This window comes from Osmerus mordax, chromosome 23 (assembly GCF_038355195.1).
Source record: "Osmerus mordax isolate fOsmMor3 chromosome 23, fOsmMor3.pri, whole genome shotgun sequence".
NCBI classification, from domain to species: Eukaryota; Metazoa; Chordata; class Actinopteri; order Osmeriformes; family Osmeridae; genus Osmerus; species Osmerus mordax.
Window position 1 is genome coordinate 5,872,034 of NC_090072.1, and position 16,197 is coordinate 5,888,230.

Here is a 16,197-nt window from a genome sequence, read left to right on the forward strand (position 1 = left end):
GCGCTTTGTAAAGCTCTCTCTTGGAAGTCGCTTTGGATAAAAGTGTCTGCTAAATGAATAAATGTAAATGTCATGGTCAGACATTTCCAGACCAGCACAAAGGGTCTTCCCCCAGCCGAGAGAGAGAGATACAGAGAGAGAGAGAGAGAGAGAGAGGAAGAGAAAAGAGGGAACACACATCATTTTCCTAAATGGAAAGCGGACTTGAGGGGAAAACAAACAACATTCCGTGAACGGCAGCTGCGTGATCCAGAACACGTGGGATGTTAAAGACAGGGTTGGTCTGTCTCTCCACACGGATGAAACATGCATGACCTCATCATCATCTCAAGCATACCATCTGGAGAGCATGTCTAGAAAAGCATGACTAGATGTCCCGAAAGATCTCATCTATGTCCAGGTTCCTAACGTTGGTTTACCTCAGGACTTGGTTTTGTGTCACCATATAGTTCCCTGTGAAGGTCAGAGAACAGCATTCTCTCGTACTTGACCCCTAAGGTCAAAGGTCGGATTCATGTCAGATCAGATAGCAGGGAGGCCAGGGCAGAGCAGGTGGATCTGGGAAAATGAGTTCCTCCTTTCCCCTTCCGCAACTACACTACAAATCCTCTCAATTCATATGACAGCGTGCAGACAAGCTGTCAGACACGCTGTCTATTAAACGCATTGCTATCAAATCAATGATCTCCTCAGTAGCTTTTCTGTAACGACATTTATCGAATGCTATGAAAGAAGAAGCGAGATGCCACACTGTAATTTCATTGAGGGGACGGAAGATAACAAACGCCCCAAGGTCGCCTAATCGGCCAGCATGCTGTGGTAATCTGAGTGTTCCCAGGGCCACCCCCTTCGTGCCCGCAGATGGTTCACTCCCGGAATGTGTCAGAGCATGATGGAATCCCCGGGAGTTGAGGGAATGTTCTATTTTAGTGGGCGGGAGGGGGGGGTGGGGGAGGGTGGCACGGCTCCTGAGACAAGAATCCAAGATGGCTGCCCATCTGTACCGTGTGTCACATACATACGGGACGACCCTGGGGTGCCTGCTGGCGAGCAAGCGCGTGTTCTGTCGTGTGTGAGAGTGTGTGAGAGTGTGTGAGAGTGTTTGTCTGTGCTACATGGCAGTTAGCAGCGGCCTGTAGTGGTGCATCGCTGGGATAGTTCCCCGGCTGTGACCTTTCGGAGGACGACAGCCACAGTTTGTGTCCGTCAGCGAGCGAGCAGAGAGCGGGCTGATTGATGGTACGGACATCTGAGAGAGAGAGAGAGAGAGAGAGAGAGGTAGAGACAGGGAGAGACAGAGAGAGAGAGAGAGAGAGAGAGAGAGAGAGAGAGGTAGAGACAGGGAGAGACAGAGAGAGAGAGAGAGAGAGAGAGAGACAGGGAGAGACAGGGAGAGACAGGGAGAGACAGAGTGGGAGAAAGAGTCAGAAAGCTCGAGCCTAACCTTTGCCACAGTTTAAAACAAGGTTCACCATCACCCCTCGACGCCTGTAAATAGAACTGGAGACTGATCTTAATCATTACTTGAGGCTACTCATCGCTCCCTGATTCATGTAACACACTGAGTGAACTTAGCCAAGACTCAAGCCTCCTCGCCCAGTCTTGGCCGGTAAGTCGTAACAACTCCAAATGTAAATAGAACCCATTAGCTCAGGTATCTCCTGGTGATATACAAGACCCCTGGATCCCCTATCCCCCAGACCTTTCCCATCTCTACGTGTTGTTCAAACAGGAAGTCCGAGACATAGGATCCCCCTCGACAGGTGCAGAGAGGCAGTGCTCGCTGGTTAGACTGAGGGCAGATCTCCACCCCTCCACCAATCAGCAGTCAGCAAAGCCCTGACTGAGCCACATGGCTCCAATCATCGCTGGATCTTTGAAGGGTCTTAAGACTATTGTACGAGGACACATGACTTTCTCAAGAGATTCTTGGCTTTATTGGGAACACGGCCACATACTCAAGGCCAGCGCAGGAAAAGTCAATAAAGCCTATCTTCTTATCGACAATGATTTCTTTTCTTTTTTTTCTTCTAAATCTTGTCAGATATTTTATACATATGCAGACCATTAATGTAAGAGAACTCCTTATTTATAGGCAGTTGATTTCAGTACTGATACGTGAAGTTGATTTAAGCCAGATTTTACGGCTTTTGTTAGCCTCCAAAGAAAATGAACATGTAGGTCCCTCATGAAATCTTAACCTCTCAAACGCAACGTTAAAACACCACACAGCAACTGTCATCTTGAGGAGTTCGACAGAAGTTCAGAAAGGTTTGTTTGTCTTGGAGTTAGTCAGATAGCACACACACAAACACACACACACAGACGCGCACATACATACACACGCGAACGCACACAGAAACAAGGCCGCACATGCACACACGCACGGGAGCTGCTGTGTTTAAACCGACATGCATTCCAGAAAATGAGAGACCCTCATAAAAATTCCCTGAATGCTTTTCCTCCTCCAGGTGTGGTTGGTCCAGTCATGGAGGAGAACTCAGGTGGCTTATAAAAACTGTTGGAACTGTTGAAATATCCCCTGGTAATTCACCCTATTCAGACAGGGACCAGGGAAGGTTGGCGCATTCCTGCACCACTCTTAATCGAATTTCACAGTGAAATGGCTAAACTGTGACTTTTTTTGGAAGGGAAACTCAATTTGAGTAGAACTCAATTAAAGTGTTGTCAGGAGTACAACAAAGAACACTCCGGAATGACCAGGAGACAGAGAGGAAGAGAAGGAGAGATGTACAGGAGAGGGAGAGAAGGAGAGATGCACAGGAGAAGTAGAGAAGGAGAGATACACAGGAGAGGGAGAGAAGGAGAGATACAGAGAGAGAGAGAGAGAGAGAGAGGAGACAGGAGAGGTAGAGGAACGGGTTCAGTGGTAAACACCAGGAACCAGTTAACAGGATATTGTTCTAGAGCTCACTGGCGAGACTCACTCTTTTGAACCCCGATTACCGGTTACCATGGTGTCGCAGTGGAAACCGGTTTGACGGCACCGGGGCCCAAAGCCAGGGAAACAAAGAACTTCTATTTAGTTGATTAGTTGTCTGTATTGCAGAGATTACGTTGATCGATAAGTGTGCCAGCATGTCGGGTTTGGATGAGATGGAAAAAGAGTGAGGTGCTGAGAGCTATTTGAGACTCAGCAGCAGAAGACTGTTTGGATGAAGAGTGCTTGTCAGCCAGACAGTTACTGGCTGTTTCATCACGCCCCGCTTTCTGTGATGATCTTTTCTTATCTTGGTCATAGATGCAATATCTGTTCCTCCTAATCCTTACAAATACTTTAACTCATCCTCATCGTGCTATTCATGGTGGATGCCAGGTGTCTCAGGTTATTTGAGGATTATTATGGGATAGGTTTGTTAAATGTGTTTGTCTCCCTAGTCCTTTGGTGAGACAAACTTGGCCCTGCAACGATCCAGAAGGCCTTGGCTAGAAACTAGCATCTGGTTCTGTACTACATTTTACATTTACACAACTAACTCTCTCTCTCCCTCTCCATTCTCTCTTCCTCTCCATTCTCTCTCCCTCTCCATTCTCTCTCTCTCTCTCCCTCTCCGTTCTCTCTCTCTCTCTCTCTCTCTCTCTCTCTCTCTCTCTCTCCCTCTCCATTCTCTCTCCCTCTCCATTCTCTCTCCCTCTCCATTCTCTCTCCCTCTCTCTCTCCCTCTCCATTCTCTCTCTCTCTCCCTCTCCATTCTCTCTCCCTCTCTCCCTCTCCATTCTCTCTCTCTCTCTCCCTCTCCATTCTCTCTCCCTCTCTCTCTCTCCCTCTCCATTCTCTCTCCCTCTCTCTCTCTCCCTCTCCATTCTCTCTCCCTCTCTCTCTCTCCCTCTCCATTCTCTCTCCCTCTCTCTCTCTCCCTCTCCATTCTCTCTCCCTCTCTCTCTCTCCCTCTGCCTCAGTGTTCCACCAGCAGGCTGTCCCCAGCCCTCTGGAGCAGAAGAAGCAAGGAGGAGGGGGCGGAGGAGGGGGGGGGTCCATCCCCTGTCAGAACTGTGGCAAGGCCTGCAAAGGAGAGGTGCTCCGCGTCCAGAACAAACACTTCCACATCAAGTGCTTCGTCTGCAAAGGTATGGTCGCCCCCGACCTCTAGACTCTGACCCTTCACCCTTTTCTCACGTTCCTGACTGCATGGTTAGAGATCAAGGATCCTTTTCCAGCCACAGGACTCTCTACCTCAGTGCAGTCATTGGAATGAAAAGCAAAGGTCAGGTCAAAACAGAGAGAAGGAGGAATTGGAGTTTCCTGTTTTGCATCTTTAGTGTGTGTGTGTGCGTGCGAGGGTGTTTGTGTGCGTGTGTGTGTCTGGTCTGTGTGTGTGTGCGAGGGTGTGTGTGCGTGTGTGTCTGGTGTGTGTGTGTCTGGTGTGTGTGTGTGTCTGGTGTGTGTGTGTGTCTGGTGCGCTGCCCAGCTTCCCTCCCTTGCGGTCTTTCACCAGGGGCTTGCTTTATCAGAGCCGTGTTGTTTTGAACACACGCCTGGGTTGCTAGGAGACAGGCGGGGTCGCCACAAAGTCGGACGCTTCCTGGAGTTTATCACGTCTATTCTTACATCAGTGCGTAACTCCGCCCCGCTCCCCGTGGGCATTCCTCCCCCCCCCCCCCCCCGGCTTGGGAGGAGGGGGGGAGGAGGAAAAGAAAGAGAAGAAGGGCGGGTCCACCTGTCTCAGTAGATTATCCTCTCCATTTCTAAATGTTTATCCCTTTGTCTGAGTGACTTTCTAATTCATGTCAAGCAGCTCAGTCTTAGCCTTAGGGGCAGTTGGCTCAGCGTGTGAAGATTATGCTTAGCTATTAAGTCCATTTTCATGTAAAAAAAAAAAGGTGACCCTAAATGTGTATTTGATCTAAATGAGTGTAATAATGATCTCTACGACGTACGTATTATGAAATAGTGAGTGTTCTCGTTTCAACATGGATGTTTTTGTGACCCTTTTAGTTTTTGTGGCCCTCAAGAGTTAATGAGGGTGAGTGTGAGTCTGGGCACTGACACACCGTACACACACACCTTTCAGGAAACCTGTGCCCCCTTTTTCACAGAATTTCACAGCAGGAATGCATAAACTCGATTTTGGGAGCGTTATCATGCCAGAATGGGTCATGTATCACGAGCAGAGATAGGCGCTCGGTCAGACCTGATGCCGCCAGATGTGGACTGACTGGATTCCGAAAAACAATGTTGAAGTCAGTCTTTTATAACCACAGTTTTACATTCCAAAAATCCTCTCCAAAACTTTAAAGGAGCGTATCATACTATTTGACAAACATAGCAAACAAAGTTGCCGATCCATTGCGAGACTATAACCAAATTGGCTTCATTTAACAAACGTTAAAGTCTTTGGATTGACCTGGAATCAAACAGGGTGCCCTCTGTCTGCTTAGCACAAATTACAGCTAGTGTGAGCGCTAGCCAGCAGGCTAATGGTGCCGGTCCTGAAGAGGGAAACCATTAGCACGTTGCTCTTGATTTTTAATTAGCGCTAGGGTATTCATTTACTGTGATCCCCTCAGTGGCTGTAGTGGGCTGATACCATCTTAGCTCCGAGCGCTAACACAAAACAGAACCCCCGGACTGTAATGAGCCCCTTATCGCTAGCAAGTTGTCGTTAGGGATGTCCTTTTCTTGTCCTGAGAAAGGCCTTGTTATGTCCATTTTTTCTACACCAATTGAATGAGTTATGGAGGCACGACAAGAATGAAAGGCCACAAGAGAGTCAAGCAGGACCAGTGAGATCGCCTTCTGGCCAATCTAAGCAGACTCTCTCCCCTGCTCATCTGTTTCTGCTCATGTTCAATGATAGCATCACAATAGCATTTTCACACTGCAGGGAACAGCCTGCTGCCAGCAAAACTGTGGACACACCCTCTCTCTCTCCATACAAGCTAAAGAGCCAATAAAGTTTATATCAAGAAAGCACACACATCTATACAGTACACGCAATTAGACATAAGGGCAGCAACTGTTAGTAGCACCTGCTATCGTTGTTATTATAATGACCGTACCCTAAATAGGTCCTATCCTTGAACTATATGGTAAATATAAACTATTCTCCTAACTGCGAGGTCTGTGGGATGGGTGGCTGGGTCTGATTGGACAGGATTGGGGAATGGGTGGTGAGACGATAGCAGCTGGCTTGAATGTTCTGAGTGGGGTGTTGGCTGTTGGACTGTCTCCCTCTCGGAGCGAGTTGGGCCAGAACCTTTGTGTTCTGGCCAGGGTGTAAAGGGAAGGGGCGGGGGAGTCTTCGTCACCCTGAGAGGGGGTGGGCGGGGGAAGGTCAAGGGTGGGTAGTGACTTCACACATACGCAGGCAAACACGTGAGTGTGCGCACACACAGCCACGACGGGCGCACAGACATTCCATAAACCAAATCCATAAACTATTTTTTTGTTTGTATAGTCCTTTTTTTACTGCCAGTGTCACAGAGGGCTTCACAAACGCCCAGAGAACTGCACCCGAATCAACCTAAATCCTCAAGGAGGATAAGAGAAATTCTCCCAGGAAGGTTCAGGGAGAGAAAATGGAAGAAGCCTTGGGAGGAGCCATTTTGTGAAGGATCCCCTCGTCGAGAGACGATGGATGACAGAGAGGCGCGGGCCGTAAACTGAACAGAGTCATGTATCAAGAGTAGAGAAGAACATCTAAAAGTTCAAAATGGATGTTGAAAAGAGGGCTTCGCGGATGTCCACCCTCGGATCAGAACAGATCACCACCCTTCACCCTCGCCGACGGAGAGAAAACCCCCTGAAAACTCTGAGAGAAAGAAAGGGAAGAATTCTCTGGAGAAACACACACGCACACACACACAGTCAAAGATCAGAAAAGCCATAGGGGGCTCTGTAGGAATGAAATGTAACCTATAGCCTCCTGAACAAAGTCCAGACCGTCCCATGTGAGCTGGAGGTGCAGCCAAGCAACACAGAGCAGTGTGTTATTCCACACAAAGGACCCCGGCGTGAAGGACAACAGGCAGGCCCATGTTAGCTTCCCTGGGCTATTGCCTCATTAGGAGTCTGCTAGCCATTAACCTCCACAGAGTGGGAGGCTGCTCCACCTTGAGTTCACAGTTATGCTTCCCCTGTCAACATCATCGACCACAAACCTCCCCAATCTCGTCTCTCCGGTGGATAGCTCGATGCCAGGAGACGGGGCGATCGTCCAGTCAAGGACACGGCAGGAACCACCCAGCGTACACGGTCACACACATACGTTCACAGAGCTCATCTATATTTCATGCTTCAGCATGTTGACGCGGTGACCAGGGTCAGCTGGGGTTGGGTGGGTTGAATGGGCTCACACAGATGTTTAGGGGTGGGCCCCCGCCCACCCTGTAAACCTCCCCTGTAGACTGAGAGCTGCAACCGAGTTAGTGTAAATCCCATCCCAATAACATGCTGATTGAATTTCATACACTGCATCCTGCTTGCTTCCTCTGTAGGGCTCTTTGTGTGAAACTCCACACACGCCGGAATACACACTCACAGACACACACACACACACACACTCTCAAACACACACATCATTGCCCATGCATGACTAGATTCAGACCGGAACAGTCCAGAAGATGAATAGGACCACATCAGCCTTCATGTCCTACAGGGTCCTGTAGCAACAATGCCTGATTTATTTAGCATTGTGGTGCTCAGTGTGTGTGTGAGTGTGCATAATGTGTGTCTGTGTGTTGATAATGGCTTCAAAGGAAACACGCCACAGTAGTATGTAAGTTGACCGACGCTAAAACTAAATAATCGCCCAACTTCCACTGGTTTAAAAACAGAATGGACCTTATCACTTTTAGTTCGGGGGTATCAACCAATGGAACTTGTCCTAAAGTCTGCAGCAGGTTTGTGCCCATGCAGAGTGTCCTAGACTGGACACAATGGGCTGTAATGTTTCTTTCTCAAGAGGAGATGAATGAATTAGATCAGGCACTCTGGCTCCAGCACAGCTGCTCCAAGGAAGCTTCTGGAATCAGAGTGATTATAGAGGTCTCCTTGGGGTGCATCTAGGAACCTTCCAGAGATGGAATCTTTGACATCTGTAGACCCTTTTTCATTTTTTTTTTCCAAGGATTGTTCTTATTTTCCTTTCTCTATCTGACATTTTGATAAAACACCGGTGTGTGTTCTGGCACGGTCCTGTTTTTCTTCAGCTTCCTGTTTTGATTCCACCACCAGCTGAAGATCATCTATATTAATGCCTCTGATACACACCATACTACAACCTCAATTATTCATGAGGCCCGTGTGTGTGTGTGTATGTCTGTTTTTGTGTGTAGGAGTGTGAGTAGCTGTCTGTGTGAGGGCGTGTTTGTGTGTGTGTGTATGTGTGTGTGTGTTTCGGGCAAGATATTGAGTTCAGCTACCACGTTCCTCACTTAGATGAATCACGATGAGTAGCACGCTTGAGTCTGTCATCATTATCAAGGGAGATTTCATAAAACAATTATATGAAGAATTATGCCCTCAATAGGTGTGAATCCCAAATGGCCCCTAAACTAACATTTTCTACAATCCATCTCAATAAAACCAATAGTGCTCAGCCATAAGTCGTTTATCTCACGTTACAGTAACCCAAGGCCAAACTGGTTGAAAACCTTCTGAAGTAGATAGATGGGCTCTCTTCAGTAACACATCCCTAATTATCTGACATGCCACAGTCACACAGGTCAAGTGTAGTGTCATACACACACACACACACTCACTGATGCAGATGCATGACTAGGCCTAGGGAGTAGATGTTCTTCCGACCACAGTCACACCTTGTTCTAGGAGACAACCAAGCAAGCATGATCACACACGTGAAGTAACGTTTGCGTGAGGGCTGTGTGTGTGGTTGTAATGCGTGATTGATGTTTGTGTGCGTTGTGTGTGGAATGTGTGTTCAAACACCCTTCAATGTCATGGAGATGAAATTCACTCAGGATGATGATGAGGCAGCCAAATGTGTGTCCAACTGTGCGTGTGCATGTGTACGTGCGCGTCTGTGTGTGGTCTGAACTGTTTTCCTGTCGTGAATGTCTTCACAATCATTGAATTCTGTCAATAAGGATCAGGTCATGAAAGCGTTCCATGTTCCGAGGCTGTGTGTGGAAGCGGGCCGTGTCTTCAGAGCACTGAAGTGACCGCTCGGTCACTGTGGTCAGAGTGTGTTCAGTGACAGCTCAGTGTGTGTGGGGAAGCAGACCGTGTGGTCAGAGTGTGTTCAGTGACAGCTCGGTGTGTGGGGAAGCAGACCGTGTGGTCAGAGTGTGTTCAGTGACAGCTCAGTGTGTGGGGAAGCAGACCGTGTGGTCAGAGTGTGTTCAGTGACAGCTCGGTGTGTGGGGAAGCAGACCGTGTGGTCAGAGTGTGTTCAGTGACAGCTCGGTGTGTGGGGAAGCAGACCGTGTGGTCAGAGTGTGTTCAGTGACAGCTCAGTGTGTGGGGAAGGTCAGGACAGTGCGACAGCCGATGACTGAGTCTCTGATGTGATGGGAGGAGACATGAGAGGAGCAGCAGGGGCGGCTGCAGCCGGGGATTATTTTTCTTCTTCTTTTCTAAGGTGCTCCCAAAGGAACGAGGAATGAAGGACGGGACTCGTGGAACGCTTGCTTGACCATCTATCTCTGTCTCTTTGTGTCACTCTCACTCTCTCTCTCTTTCTCTTTTCGTGTCTCTCGACTTCTCTCTGTCCTTCTGTTTGTTTTCACTTTCTCACTGTCTGTTTCTCTCTCTCTCTCTCTCTCTCTCTCTCTCTCTCTCTCTCTCTCTCTCTCTCTCTCTCTCTCTCTCTCTCTCTCTCTCTCTCTCTCTCTCTCTCTCTCTCTCTCTCTCTCTCTCTCTCTGGTGTCATCATTGTAACAGATCCTGAGATAATTCAGCAACACAACTGAACTGTAGCGTTTTCATTCACCTGTCGTGACATGGAACACTGAGAAGCATCCCACTATCCACACTTTACACAACAGGGCGTGTAACATGAACACATTACCTGGTTACTCAACGGAACATAATCAATGTTCAAACCACCACCCACCTCCCCTGATTGAAAACAAGTCCCCAGATCCGGCAATGTCAGTCTGGTTTCCATGGCAGCGTTGTCGACGGCTCTGGGTCAGAGTGTTCCCTCCGTGGTCAGAATACCGCCCTGTCCTGTCACACGCTACGGCTCCACCAATCAGACGGCCCTTCTGGCCGTTGGAAAAATATGTCCACCGTTTCCTGAGAAACATTCCGTGGTTATTGTTTGTGTTTTATTGGTGCGACCCTGGGAGCGGTCGTGGGAAGGTGGCACAGAGGTTGTGTGAACGTTACGTAGAGGGTTGTGTAAAAGGTCGCCGTCATGCGGGCCGTGTGTTTTGACCTCGGCTTGGACGGGAGTGGGAAATGGAAGGCGATGTTTTCTAAGGGCTGGGGTTAGACATGCTGAGCTGGCATCTTGTCTTTCCCCTCCAAGCTGTGCTCAGGAGATAGGGAGCTGGTCATGTGGAGCAGGGGTGGCCAGGGTCACACACTGTCCACCCCGGAGGGTGTTGGTTCAAATCCCAGCCCCATTGTTCCCCGTGCCTGTGACATGTCTAGACATGTTGTGTGAGGGTTGTTTTTCAGCTTGTCTGGCAGGCATGAGCAGCTTGCTTTACACAAAGGCTTTAATGAGAGTTAACAAACCTTGGATCCTTGTGTGTGTGTTGGAATGATCTCATCCTAATTTTGTTTGGTATGTGTGTGTGTGCGTGTGTGGTGGGTGTGTGTTGTAAGTGTGTGTTACCTCTAACCTCCACATGTCATTGTTAACCCACTGATAAAAGGCTTGGGGGTGTGTGTGTGGTGTGTGTGTGTGGTGAGTGGAGGATTCCTCGGGGGGAGGGGGGGGTATTTGGGGTGTATGTGGTGAACGTAGTAACGCTGCAGCCCTCTCTACTCGTCTTGTGAGGAAGGAGGGAACAGAGAGAGGAACAGAGAGAGGAAGCCTTATCAGAACCAGAGGGAAACATGTTGTTTTTGGAGAAAATTCTATGAGAGTTCTCCTAGCTAGCTCCGGCTGCTTGAGTCATGGGGACATACGTGTGTTGTGTGTGTGTGTGTGTGATGTGTTGTGTGTGTGTGTGACTGTGTTGCCATAGGATTAGTGAAACAGAAACAATAACTTCCACCACGTTTCAGCCCATTCAACACAAAGGTGTTTTTGTGTGTGTGGGTGTGTGAGATGGAGCGTGTCAGAGAATGTGACAGCGAAGGTGATGTCATACTCAAAACAGTACGGTACGATAAGACTCGCAGCACACACCACTACTGACGTGTACCTAGCAGACATCTGACAGTGTCCCCCCCCCCCCCCTCCCCCCCCCCCAGTGTGTGGCTCGGACCTGGCCCAGGGCGGCTTCTTCGTGCGCCAGGGGGAGTACATCTGCACGCTGGACTACCAGCGCCTGTACGGCACGCGCTGCTTCAGCTGCGACACCTTCATCGAGGGCGAGGTGGTGTCGGCCCTGGGCAAGACCTACCATCCACGCTGCTTCGTCTGCGCCTCCTGCAAGTGAGGGACACACACACACTGCTGTGCAGTACACACACACACACACACACTGCTGTACAGTACACATACACACACACTCTGTTGTACAGTACACACACACACACACTGCTGTACAGTACACACACACACTGCTGTACAGTACACACACACACACACACTGCTGTTCACACATGAATGGTACAGTATATGGTGCACAGTATAAGACACACTCTATGACCAGTATGTACACACGTATAAATGTACTTGTCACACACACACGGAGAACCAGTGCACAAAGTGTAGGAGACACATACGTGTCTGCTAAACCGTTCGGACGCTGTGTGTGCTGTAAGTATGCGTGTGTGTGTGTGTGTGTGTGTTCATGCGGGAAGGTGTGTGTGTTGTCTGTCAGGCCTGGGAAGGTAAGGGGACTCTCAGGCAGGAATGTTAAGTGTGTGGTCAGAGAACTTAGGCCACTTATTTCCAGATTGGTGTTAGGTGTCCGCCTGCAACTCAGTGGTGTGTGTGTGTGAATGTGTGTGTGTTTGTGTGTGTGTGTGTGGGTGGTGTGTGTGTGTGAATGTGTGTGTGTTTGTGTGTGTGTGTTTGTGTGTGGTGTATGCCATCCAGTTGATATACCCAGCTGATACCATGATGTGGACACAGTGTTCCTGTTGTAGGGGCTGAGGTTCGGACTACAGCTGTAATACCTTGGAGGAAGAGAGGGAGAGAGAGGGAGGGAGGGAGACAGAGAGAGGGAGAGAAATAGGGAGGGAGGGAGATAGAAGGAGTGAGAGAGAGATGTAGAGAGAGAGAGGGAGAGAGAGAGGGATCGAGAGAGAAATAGAGAGAGGGAGTGAGAGATGTGTGTGTGTGTGTGTGTGCAGAGCCTCATTAGTGGGGGGCTGGTGGGAGTGTGTTAGAGGAGGTCTCAGATGGATGCAGTGGGGGCAGTGATGTCCTATATCTATCATGAATGATTAATCAACCACCACTACACATACACAGTATAGGGGCTCACTCTCGCAAGAAGAACATGGCTCAGATTGGACCAAAGTGCATCCTCGTTCTGGAATTATTGAATCGATTTCCTGAAAAGTGTCATAGAACACATTTCTAAAGAGGAGATGACATCAGATCCTACATCCTAGGATGTAGGCTGGTGCTTCACCATGGTCTGTAAGTAGTTTGCAGTCAGTGTTCAGAGTGACACTCATCTGGACAGTGGCATGCTTAGGACAACAAGCATAGCAGCGATAGCTACCTAAAATACTAAAGAGTTTAAAATATGACAAGTAACCAAGTAAAAGTATTCATATAATGTATTTACATGTGAGTGAAAAAATAAGTGAGAAACAGTGCAGTCAGTAGTTTAATCTGTTTGTTTGTGTGCACGTGTGTTTGTGTGTGTGCAAGTGTTGGAGTAAGTGTTTGTGTGTGTGTGCGTGTGGGCGCGGTAGCTTGGCTAACACAGTGTAGCATATCAGTTCATGAATGGGCTGCTGACCAGAGCAGGCCTGATAAACATAGATGACATCACACCAGTAGCAGCCAAGTGACCCAGGAGTCACTCTTACACCTACCTCAGCGACAACATCAACATCTCACCTCCACTACTTTTCAAGGATGAATCCCAATCAATGACACCCCTGACACGATTATTAGATTCTTATAACTAATAAGAATCATTGGATTTATGTTCATATCATAAACTTACAGATAGTTCTTTGGGGTTTATTTACAGGGTGTTTTTAAGATATCAATGGAGTGTGCCGTACTTGTGAATCCAATGTAACGTATTGTTGACCTGGTGACCTCAGACAGCCGTTCCCTGCGCTGGAGATAGAGTGACGTTCAATGGGAAGGAGTGCATCTGCCAGACATGTACACAGCCACTAGCTGCTGACAGCCCTGCCCCCATACAGGCTGTGCACAGTAAGTAGACCCCCTCCTCCCTCCCTCCCTCCCTCCCTCCCTCCCTCCCTCCCTCCCTCCCTCCCTCCCTCCCTCCCTCCCTCCCTCCCTCCCTCCCTCCCTCCCTCCCTCCCTCCCTCCCTCCCTCTCTCTCTCTCTCTCTCTCTCTCTCTCTCTCTCTCTCTCTCTCTCTTGTGCTTGGTCTTCTACTGGGGAACATAAGCGCCCTCTCTCCCTCTCTCCACCTCTCTCTCCCTCTCTCCACCTCTCTCCACCAGACTGCTGTGGCTGTGGGAAGGAGTTTAAGAACGAACAGTCTCTGGTGGCCCTGGACAAGCACTGGCACTTGGGCTGCTTCAAGTGCCAGGTGTGCAACAAGGTGCTCAACGCAGAGTACATCAGCAAGTAAGGCCCCCTCCACACCTGAACTTAACCCTGCTTCTACCTGCCTACCGACCACCTGAACCTAACCCTGCTTCTACCTGCCTACCGACCACCACACCACCTGAACCCAACACTAGTTCTGTTTGTTCCCTGCAGGGATGGGATCCCTTACTGTGAGGTGGATTACCACGCCATGTATGGGATCCAGTGTGAGAGCTGCAAGAAGTACATCACCGGGAAAGTTCTGGAGGTACAGTCGGACATGGTCATAACACCTCTATGAAACACGCTCACCTCTTCAACAGGCCCTATCTTTGGATGGAGGGATGGAGGGATGGAGGGAAAGAGGGATGAATGGATGAGGGCGCGGATGAACAGGTGTCCCTAATCCCTACATCCATCTTTCCCTCCACATTCAAGTAATACTTGGTAAAACGAGGCCTCCTCACACACATTGTGTTTCAGTGAGGGGCTCAATTAGTCAGACAAGCACAGATCTGGAGTCAGCTTACTGTTCCCCCAGCAGCCCCACCCCCCTGTAACCAGATAGGACAGCTGATCTCAGGTCAGCATCTTTAGGTGACTGTAAGACAGACTGATTGTTTCAGACTGGTCTCCTCAGAGACAGGCTAGTGGGGTCCAGTGACTGAGGCTAGGGCCTGCATGCTTGTTTATAGACTCTCCATCTCTCCCTCCCCTATCTTTTTCTCTCTCTCTTATGGGGTTAATGGCTTTGACCTCCTCTCTCGCGCACACATGCAGGTTCTCTCTCTCTCTCTCTTTCTTTCTCTTTCACGTCATCTCTTTCTCTCTCCATCACCCTCATAAGCCATCTCTCTTTCTGTCTGTTTCTCCTGCAAGTCATCTCTGTCTTTTTCTCTCCCTTTCTCTTGCACATACACCTGCTCTCTCTCTCTCTCTCTCTCTCTCTCTCTCTCTCTCTCTCTCTCTCTCTCTCCCCCGCAGGTACACATTATCTCTTCTTCCTCTTCTCCTCCTTCAGGCCTCTTCTCATTGTCAGGCTCTCTCAGGTACCACTCTGTTCCAGAAGCTTCCGCCCCACCGACCAGACTACCACGCCACAAACCAATCACGACCTAGAAAACACCCCAAAAAGAGATACTGCCTTACTTACCTATATGAGATTTTATAAGATTTTATTTTGTAAAAAAAAGAAAAGAAGGCTTATTATGGTATGTGTGAAAATCCCTGCTTTGGGTTGGAGGGGATGGACCCTAGCCTGTCTGTGCTGGCCACAGCTCATATAGAACAATGTTCACAGAGAGAGAGAGAGGTAGAGAAGGAGAGAGAGAGGGAAAGAAGAATGGAGGGAGAGCTGGTGGGAACAAGAGAAAGACAGGACCGAGGGGGAGAGAGAGAGAAAGCGAGAGAGAGAGAACAACAGAAGGAAGGAGACACCGAGAAGGAGAGGGAAAGAGAGAGAGAGCAGGAGAACAGGGAGGTAAACCATTGAGACCGGTGAGATGACTGAAAGTGAAAAGGGTCTTGTTTTACAGCGGTAGAGCAAAGGGTCATGGGATACTCTCTCTGGAGGAAGGGGGGGAACGGAGGCGAGGATGAGGGGAAAGAGGGAGAGATGGAGGGAGGAGAGGAAAACTCTCAAAGGGGGTCTTGGAAGCCCGCTGCAACCTCCCCCCCCCCCATCGCCCCCCTCTCCACCGTTGAACAGAACACAGTTATGGGGGAACAACAATGCTGCCCTTCTTCCCCTCCTCCCTCTCTCCCCTCCTCCCTCTCTCCCCTCCTCCCTCTCTCCCCTCCTCCCTCTCTCCCCTCCTCCCTCCCCACTCATCCCTCCCTTTCTCTCTCACACTCTCCCTTTTCATAAACACGTATCCGGTTCCGCTTCTTAGCGATGCCCAGGAAAGCGCGGAAATATAATCGCTGTGTGTGTGTGCGTGCGTGTACGTGTGTGTGTGTGTTCCTTTTATCCCTCGTTCAATTACATCACCGCACAGAATATGTAGCACACATATATTAGTGGCTGGGATTGAGAACGAGCGCTCCAGAGTTCAACCCCTGACAGATACACTCAGTCTGTCCCCCACTAAACGGATGTGGCCTGGGAGTGCGTCCGCGTTTTATGTATGTGTGCATGCGTGTGTGTATACTGTATGTGTGACAGAGAGAGAGAGGTCAGCGCAGTCGTGAGGCTCAAGGCAGTTTAGCAGTGTTTCATCCTGGTTCTCTGTCCTCACACGCTAACCGAGGGTGACCCATTAACGACCCCACGTCCACTTCCCCTCCCAGTATCCACTCCCGACGCCCTGTATTCCAGTATAAACCACAGTACCCTACTTCGTACACGACTTAGTCCACTTGACTCCTGTCCCCTCGCCTTGCCTGCACTGACTGTCTGCGA

The 16,197-nt window shown here is 49.3% G+C and overlaps 1 protein-coding gene across 1 annotated transcript in view; it reads left to right on the top strand.

Moving 5' to 3' along the window:
- ablim2 (actin binding LIM protein family, member 2) overlaps nucleotides 1-16,197 on the top strand; it is a 38,721-nt gene that overhangs the window by 3,118 nt on the left and 19,406 nt on the right. Inside the window, 6 exon segments of the mRNA XM_067261228.1 lie at nucleotides 3,922-4,089; nucleotides 11,354-11,537; nucleotides 13,337-13,349; nucleotides 13,352-13,451; nucleotides 13,709-13,835; nucleotides 13,971-14,064. Of these exon segments, the coding sequence (XP_067117329.1) occupies nucleotides 3,922-4,089; nucleotides 11,354-11,537; nucleotides 13,337-13,349; nucleotides 13,352-13,451; nucleotides 13,709-13,835; nucleotides 13,971-14,064 (686 nt within the window).